Source organism: Triticum aestivum, chromosome 7A, assembly GCF_018294505.1.
Source record: "Triticum aestivum cultivar Chinese Spring chromosome 7A, IWGSC CS RefSeq v2.1, whole genome shotgun sequence".
Lineage (NCBI taxonomy): Eukaryota > Viridiplantae > Streptophyta > Magnoliopsida > Poales > Poaceae > Triticum > Triticum aestivum.
This window is the reverse complement of record NC_057812.1, coordinates 16,776,671-16,785,768: the sequence shown is the minus strand read 5'-3', so window position 1 is coordinate 16,785,768 and position 9,098 is coordinate 16,776,671. Positions and strand designations below refer to the sequence as shown.

Below are 9,098 nucleotides of genomic sequence, written 5' to 3'. Positions count from 1 at the left end.
AATATGTTTTTCTTTGCTAGCCATGTGATGGTTTATGGCACTCTATTATCGTTAGTTAGTACCGCGAAAGGTGGTTTGATAGATTACTTGAAAACATACTACGATAAAGATTAATTCACCCGTGATTGCCCGGTCAATGAAACACATTGAGCTGCACTTTACACCTGTTCATTTTCCTCATAAGAAATATGGATGCAAGGGAAGGGATATCCTCGACAACTCATACTTTTCACCTTGTTTTTTGTACACGCTTAGCCTGGTTTGTTAGATAACTACAAAGCCCAACCAACCCTAATCTTGTACCCATTACCTGTGCATTACATGGCTCCAAACTTGTATACACCCTTTTACCAGCTCAGTTTGGAAAAACAGTTTGGAAATATAAGATGTTTTTGCAAGCTAAAACAGTTTGAAAAAACATCTTATACTGTGGGACAAAGGGAATATGTTTTTCTTTGCCAGCCATCTGATGGCTTATGGCACTCTGTTATTGTTAGTTAGTACCGCGAAAGGTGGTTTGATAGATTATTGGAAAACATATTATGGTAAAGATTAATTCACCCGTGATTGCCCGGTCAATGAAACACATTGAGCTGCACTTTACATCTCTCCATTTTCCCCGTAAGAAATATGGATGTAAGGGAAGGGATATCCTCGACAACTCACACTTTTCACCTTGTTTTTCCTACACGCTTCGCCGGGTTTGTTAGATAACTACAAAGCCCAACCAACCCTAATCTTGTACCCATTTCCTGTACATTACATGGCTCCAAATTTGTATACACCCTTTGCCAGCCATCCGTGGTCGCCATCACAGAATGCTCTACCATCAGCATTGCGATTCACTCCGCTTTCACGCCTTCCACACCAGCAAATTACACGAAAACGCACAGTAAATAAACAAAAAGAAGAAGATGGAAACAAAATCCATCAGTTGGTACACTTGTAGGTACACCGAAGTCACATGTTCATTGATACGCGCCGCGCCGTGCCGCCGCACGTCGCCGTCGACGGCCCGGCGGCCAACTCACCCGCCTCCAAGCAAGCAGTGGTGCAGCCCGCCCATGGGTTGGGTTGGGTTGGGTTGGGTGGGGCTTTGGTCCCCGTAGCAGAAACCCCACGCCCCCATAAAACCAGCCCCGCCATGGCTGGCTCCAATGGCAACGCAGAGCACACCACAGCACACTCCACAGCTCTCTCTCTCTACACCTAAAACCCCATTGCATCCCCGGCTTTCAAATCCGCCACCTTTTCCCCTCCCCATTTCTCTCTCTACCTCTACTTCTCTCAACCCAAGAAGAGAGAGAGAGAGAGAGAGGAGCAGGCCGGCCTCAAAAGAACCACTCACCTTCCCGCAGCCGCTCTCTCTCATCACGCACACCACGCACGCCCGCTGGTAGCTGCAGCCGCCGCTCGCTCGCTCGCTCTCAACGGTAGCTAGCTAGCCGGCCGTTGGAGCGGAGCCCCTGCTGCGGCCGCTTAAAGGAGGAGGAGGAGGGCGGGAGCAATGTCGGAGCAGCCATTGCCGCAGCCGCGGAGCAGCATGAGGGAGGCGCTGCAGAAGGAGGACAAGGAGAAGGCGTCGGCGGCGGCGCCCAAGGAGAAGGCGGCCGTGGCCCCGCCCCCGGTCGCCGCGCCCCCCATGGCCAAGAACGGCGGCGGGAACGGGGGCAAGGGCGGCAACGGGGCCCAGCCGCCGGCGGCGGAGGAGACGACGCGGGAGATCCAGGTGGTGCGCGAGGCGTACCGGCAGCCGGCGGCCCCGGCGTACGTGATGCCCGAGGAGCCGCCCGCCATGGTGGAGCTGGTGGGCTGGTACCTCTACGGCTTCTGCTCCTTCTTCATCACCCACCTGCTGCTGCCGGTGCTCTTCCCGGCCATCGTCACCCAGGTCGCCTTCCCCTCCTCCGACTTCACCCCCGAGGCCAAGTACACCGTCAAGGGCGCCTCCTGCTCCGTCCACGAGATGTCCATGTAAGAAGAACAACATCCCACTCCCCACTCCCTCCCTCCCATCTCTCCCAAAGTTTTGAATTTTTTTGGGTTCTCTCCTCTGTTTATTTCAAGTTCTTGGCTGTTTCTTGTGGTTTTTAGAGGGGTTTTGGCCCAGATTTGGGGGACCCTTTCCTGTTTCTCGGGGAGGCTTCTTTCAGCTCCCCTCCTCCACACAAGATTTGCAGATTTGTTTTCTTCTTCCTGTATTTTCCCTCCCCTGTTCCTCTTTCACACAAGTTTGAGCCAGATTTGCCTACACACAAGCAAGAAAAAAAAATCCTCCCATGTTTTTTATGGGAAGTAGTAATCTTTCTTTTCAGTTTTAGGGCTGTGCGCCAGTGATTTTTCTTGTAGTACTACCACTATTTTCCCCAAGAGCTTGTTCTTATCTGAGGGGTTTTACGGTGCAAATTACTAGTCACGGGAGAGACTAGTATTTGAACAGATCCACCGTTGATTTCAAGGGTAATCTAGGCACTTTATATTAGATTTTTTTTCTCTTAGCCCAAGGGCAGTTTAGTCTGATAAAAAGTTTACTAATCAACTGCAAGTCCCCACTGAATCGGCCCCTACACCTGCATTCACGTCACCCAAGCCCTAATTGCCGCTCTCTCGCCGCCGCCTGCCGCTGCCGCGCCGTCCGCCTCGGGATCCTTCCTGCCCGTCTGTTCCGGCCACCGCAGCCTGCCGCTGCCGCGCCGTCCGCCTCGGGATCCTTCCTGCCCGTCTGTTCCGGCCACCGCAGCCCACTCGTCGCTCTCGCCGCCATTTGTCGCTGCCGCGCCGTCCGCCTCCGATCCTTCCTGCCCGTCCGTTTCGTCCGCCACAGCCGACCCGTGGCTCTCGCCGCCGCTTGCGGCTGCCGTGCCTTCCACGTCCGGAACCTTCCTGCCCGTCCGTTCCGTCTGCCTCTAACAGGAGCTGTGGCCGCCACTTGCCGCTGCACTACCGCCGGCTAATCAGCTGTCACCGTTGGCTCCGCCTGTTCATCCGTCTCTACCACTGCTGGTCGGCCTGCAGAAAGGTAATGCTTGAACATGAACAACTCTCTATGTCAGGCCGTTTCATTACTTAGTAGCTTTATTTGTCCTCGTTGTTTGTTCTCATGCGAATCCTGCAAACTACTTGACAAGTAATGAAACGGCCTGACATAGATTAGTCCCAGATCATAGCAGGATGTATATTTCCATGTCAATTGTCCTATGAAACATGAAATCTCCAGGATCACGAAAGCACATTGATAGCAGAATGTTGTACAAATCCGTCATTCAGGAAACCATGTCAAAGAAGCACCACAACTTTTCAAACTACTAGAAAACTTAGCTGCACATAAAGATTACTATCTGAGGCTTTGCACTAAACTGATATTTTCCTAATAATCAGCTCTTTCCTCAAAGGAATGTACAGTAGAGATTATATTCCTTTCCTAATAATAATCTTGTTCCTCAGAAGGATATACAGTACTACAACCAACTCATAGGATGATTTTTCTTCTTTGAGAAGCTGTAAGTTGCTATCAATGATTCTCTAGAGCAGGAATTGCTTGCCGGTGTATGTAGCAGAAGTACTTTGATTTACATTTTTTATAATGTAGTTTGGCACTGGAGATGCCTAAATAACATTATTCAGTTTCTTTGTGGATGGCAGTTACACAACATGGATGCTCACCACGTCAGCATAGAGGAAACTGAAGAATATTACACGGTGGTTAGTCAAACATTCACAAGCGAGGAACAAGGTTTCGAGTTCTATAATAGATATGCTAAAGCCAAAGGGTTCAGCGTGAGGAAGGCCAATGTGAAAAACAAGGGAGGCATAAGAATCCAAAGGTTGTACATGTGCAGCAAAGAAGGATATAGGTCCTTGAAAAACTTTGAAAGGTCCAACCGGAAAAGGAAACCAAGGGCACTCTCTCGTTGTGGATGTGACGCTCAACTGCAAATCGAGCTCAATATGGAAAACCGTGTAAACAAATATAACTTGCCATTTGTCCCATTCATTGGATTGAACCACCATCGCAGCACAGTTGTCTTTGGGGTCGGCATTGTATCAGACGAGACCGTGGCATCATATAAGTGGTTGCTCCATTCATTTTTGGAGGCGATGCACCAGAACCATCCCAGGTCCGTGATCACTGATGGGGACCATGCAATGGCGAGAGCAATATTGCAGGTATGGCCGAACACAGATCATCGGCTTGCTACATCCAAGTAAGAAAGCTTACTACCCCGCAAAAAAAAAAGTAAGAAAGCTTACTATAGAGAAACTTTTACAACGACCAGCTGCAGCAAAGTTATTCCTTTTATAATCTGCATTTCCAAATTCATGCAAGGAACAGAGCTGAACAGCAGAAGGACTGTTAAGATAAACTAATACCATTGCAACAGCCTTTTGCTAAGCAATCAGTTATTCAATTGTATGAATTATTATTTCATACAAGAAGTATGGAAAAAATTTATTAACGGAAGGATTGGTTCTGTTATAGAAAAACTGAGAAGTGGTGATCTAGCAATAGTTTTCCTAATGTTCACTGCCACATCCCTAAGCCACCTTTTCTGTCTGTAACAAAGACTTGTTTGCAATTCCCCAGTTTCCACTTAGTATTTCCCTATTTCAAATCTTTTTTTTCTTTTGATTAGAAGAGAGTTAACAGAATTTAATTCAACAATTTCAAGTACGTATCTTGTTATAGAGTTGACAGAAACTTGAGATTCAAAATATCAAATTTCACTTCCAACTGCAATTTCTCATCATGCCGGTGGCTCCCCTTTCTATGAACAGAGGAGAGGAGAGAGACATACGTCTTCGGTGGGTGATGATCCTCGTCGACGGCCAGCAGCTGGAGTGCACGCACATGGGGGAACACCTTTTTTCATCCACTCTTGAAGCGACGCCAGGTGCTTGCCGTACCTGCCTTCCACCAGAGCCGACGCCGCAATTTCTCCCAGATGCTTCTCCTCTGCTGATACGGCAGGAGGCAACCAGGCGGCCGCACCTTGCTCCCCCCGCCGCCAACCGTACTAGTCCAACGAGCGCCACAGAAGGGCCGGGGTCCGCCCTCCATAGCCTCCATCTTGGCGCCCGGCCTCGCTGGCCGGCGGCGCCGCGGGTTTTACCGGCGATCTGGTCGTAGACGCCGCCATTTGGCGGTCTCCATTGTCGAGGTACCGGCTTCCGGCGGTGGCCTGGAATAGCGCGCAGCTGAGGAGGAGCTCAGTTGGCTGCCGGCGGCGGCCTGGAATAGCGCGCAGCCGAGTGAGTGGATCTGGTGTGGAGATGCAGTGGGTGGGTGCGCCGCCGAGCGACTGGTGGTGTGTGCGGGAGAGATTTTTTTTTAGCGAATCTGCAAGAGAAAATTAGATGGATCGGGGATGGACCGGGGTGGGCAAATTTCCATCTCCCCAAAATACCCTTTCTGTGTGCGGGATTTTATTTTTATTTTAATCTCGTGCAGGAGGCGTTTTTTCCCTTTGCCCATTTTGCCTTTCGGAGAAAAAATACTACTCCTTCGCTGGACAAGTATTGATCACGTTGGACCATCAGATCTACTGATTGGATGGCTGATATTTCTTTGTCCTTACCGTAAAAGGCCTCCTTATCTTACCCAAGTGTCTGCCCAAAATAAAAAAGGTTATTGTTTTTGTCTGCAAACGAGGAGGCATGGTGCTCCCTCCTTGCCCAGGCCCTCCCTTGCCTTGCGGATTTCAATTTGTTTTGGCCGTTTCTCTTGCCGCATCCCGTGATCTCGCCTGTACTTCTGCCCACTATTATTCAGTATTTGTTTTTACCCATTTTTCAGATTTATTTATCATCTTTCTGCTACTGTGTGCAAGTACAGATATATGATTTTCCCTGTCTGTTAGGGTGTGCGTGGGTGCGTATATTGCGGCGTATATGCGACGAAAATACCTAGGAGATAGGAGAAATGATAGGATGCGTCGTGATACCTCAGAGATTCCATGCTACCTCGCTTGCATCTCCATTATTATCAGTAGCAAGCAGATAAGAGATTCTTGGTGCAAGGCTCCAAAAGATGGCCACTGTTTTTTGGTCCTAGATGCAGATAGCTCAGTGTCATGAGGCCACATCCAACATCCCATATCCTCATTTTTTCCCTTTATTTCTTTTCTTTCCAGCTAAATATTATTTCCCCAGGATTTTTCTCTCTGCCTATATATATCTACCTACACATATTAAAAACTGCACCATATTTTGTCAGTTAGCCCTGCCCTCCTGAGGGTCACATGATTTCTCTTGGGGGGATAAGGTCAAACAAGAGATTCCCCAAGGGTGTCTCTGAAAATAAAACCCATTTGGATGAATCTTTTTGTAACGTTGGGATTGTAGTAGGAGCAGCAGTAGAAAAACATGAATGGTACTGCAAGCAGGCAGGGGAGGCCATAAGTGTGAAATTTATGGGCATGCCTATGTATCCCATTAAATTCGGTCTCTGAACCAAAACTTGCTTCCATGCTCTGCTTCAGATAGTACACAGACAAGATACTACTACCCCATATACTTCTACTATACTGTATTTCATTTCAAAGTTCAAAATGCCAGTACTGAGCAGCACCGATTTTCATTTGGAATGAGTGATGTTTTTCCTAGTAGGAGAAAAATAGCAGTAGCCATGTACTACTGGGAGTGCATTTTTTCTAGGGTGATGGATAGATCTAGTGAGTACTGCATTGCTTTTGTCCCAATTTTGATAGGACCAAGGAAATGAGTGCTCGAAAGCATGCCCATGCTTTTGCCCCCCTTCTCTTGGGCCTGGTCTTCTCCCCCTTTATGCCCTTTTGAACAGGAAAAGAGGGTGATAACGCTTGTAATTATGCACAAGCTCTTTGCTTTTTACCTGCAAATTTTTTTAGGTGATGGCTGGCTAACTGCAGGTCCAGCCAACTGGTAGGTGGGTGTAGATGCTTGAATTGCATAGGGCCAACTAACTGCCCCTTGATGGGGGCAAACAAGATGTTGTTGATACATAAATGTGTCAACATTGACACCCCAACTCACAATTGTTTTTCACCTTGTGTAATGAGTTCATCTTGCATTGCATCTACCCATGGAAAGAGTATGGTACCACTGTAAATTTCACTTTGAACTATGTTGAAATGTGCATGTTTTATCTTCTCAGCATTATTGTTCTTATTTACTTGCAAGTTTTTACTATGCAAAATTCAGTCATGCCATGTTTGCTTGTACTGCATGTTCATGTCATCAAATTGCTCACACCAAGTTTGTGAAATGTGGCCAGGTACCAGAGGCTGACCAGGTACTCCATTGAGATCTCTAGCTCCCACATGTCGCCCCTGGGCTGGAGCGCCCTCTCGTGGGCGATCGGCATCCTCCTCGTGGCGCCGCTCCTCACCCAGGTTGCGCACCACCTCGACAGGGGCCAGTACCAGTCGCTCATCCTCATCGCCGCGACGTCGTTCGGCTCCTTCTTCTGCCTGCTCACCGGCTTCTTCAAGACGGTCTGGGTGTTCCTGTTCTACATCCTCTTCATTGCCGCGTCCATCATCATCGCCGAGGCGGTGCACACCCGCAACCTCGGGCTGATGATCCGTGGCCTCGCCGCTCACGACTCGGGCAAGCACCTTGTCCTGCGCCGCCGCGCTGCTGCCAGCCAGCTCAGCCTCTACTGCACCGCCATCGGCGGCATCGGCGCGGCCCTCATGGCTGCGTTCATGTACCACATGCTGAGGCGCACTGACCAGCTCACCGGCCTCTGGGTCGTCTCCATCTTCAGTGGCCTCATATGGTTCATCGGCATCTGCCATGGCCTCTTCACGAACAGGCCCAGCAGCTCGTCACCCACCACCGCATTCGAGCCGAACTTCATCAGCAAGCTCAAGTACAGCATGACCATTGGCCGCTACCCACAGGCCATCGGAAGCTTGGTGGCAGTGTTCCTGTCATCTTTCGCCACAATGTGCATCTTCACCAGTGGCACGCTCTACGCCATTGGCGGCGTCTGCATCAAGCCGGTCCTCGTGCTCGCGCTGTGGATCCTCTACTTCCTGTTCCCGCTCATCTCGCTGCCGCTGCTCCACCCGATCCAGATCATCATCCGCGCCGACGCCGTCCGCATGCAGCTGCTCGGGTTCATCATCGCCCTCTTCGTCTCCGGCGCCGGGTTCTACTTCAAGAGCCACAGGTGGAGGGCCGCCCACATCATCATCATCGCCCTTGTCCAGAGCACGGCCAACGGCATCCTCTACTCGTTCGGCCGCATTCTGCTGCTCGACGCCTCACCGCCGGGCAAGGAGGGTGCGTTTGCCATCTGGTACGCCTACGTCCGCTGCATGGGCGCCATGATCGGCTTCGCCGTCGCGTCTGCTGGTCCTGGGCGTGCAGGAGGGTCCTTCGCTGCTGCGTTCCTGGGCAGCTTCCTCGGCATCATCGTGCTCATCTTCGGCAATGTCAGCAACATCGGGGCGCTCAAGGCCGCCGGGCATCTCAAGGGCATGGAGGACGACAAGAGGATGGGCGAGAAAGGCGAGGGCATGAGCGCCGTCGCCGACTCCGGCGAGTCCAGGGGGAGGGTATGATTGATTACATGGGGCTGGAAAGAAAGATTGCTTGCCGCCATTTGTTGTTGTGGTGGGTTGTGCTTGTGAGAAGGGTATGATTTGTTCTTCTTTTTTTTTTCTTGTTTTTTCTTTCTTGTTCATGTCTCAGTGACACTGTTAATCCGGTGCTCTGCCCCTTTGATGCATGATGATTATGATGATGTTGACATAGTGGTTCGTAGAGGGAGTGTGCTAGCAGCTCTGTTAATGTGTTGTTAAATTCTTTTGCTTGGAAGACAGACAATTGTAACTGATGCATGATCTCATATGGTTCTTTCTTTGTTCATCGCCCCGCCCCCTGAAAGTTCTTCTCAAGCAGTCATGCTTTGTGATTATGTCGAAAATGTGATTGCAATCTGCCTGGTGCTTCTTTCACTCTAGTATACCATTGTGGCGAAGCCATATATGCAAATCTGTCATTCTGGAAACTTGGATGAGTGTTTTTCCATTGGTTTTGTATGAAAGCATTATGGTTGAAGAAGAAATGAAAACATATGGCACCGTGCAAACACAGGACCATGTCATTAT

The 9,098-nt window shown here is 49.6% G+C and overlaps 1 protein-coding gene across 4 annotated transcripts; it reads left to right on the top strand.

The window, feature by feature from the left end:
- The first annotated feature begins 1,156 nt into the window (after positions 1 to 1,156).
- LOC123150708 (uncharacterized) lies at positions 1,157 to 8,856 on the top strand. Of its 4 annotated transcripts, none has more exons than XM_044570544.1 (3): positions 1,689 to 1,974; positions 3,643 to 4,205; positions 7,253 to 8,856. In XM_044570544.1, exons 2-3 carry the CDS (start codon positions 3,652 to 3,654, stop codon positions 8,547 to 8,549), a joined length of 1,851 nt encoding a protein of 616 aa, XP_044426479.1. In that variant the 5' UTR covers positions 1,689 to 1,974; positions 3,643 to 3,651; the 3' UTR covers positions 8,550 to 8,856. The 4 variants fall into 4 exon arrangements, with proteins under 4 accessions (XP_044426481.1, XP_044426479.1, XP_044426478.1 ...); XM_044570543.1 differs by lacking the exon at positions 1,689 to 1,974 and adding an exon at positions 1,982 to 3,019; XM_044570545.1 differs by lacking the exon at positions 1,689 to 1,974 and adding an exon at positions 1,982 to 3,019 and having other exon boundaries at positions 3,625 to 4,205.
- The last annotated feature ends 242 nt before the right edge of the window (positions 8,857 to 9,098 follow it).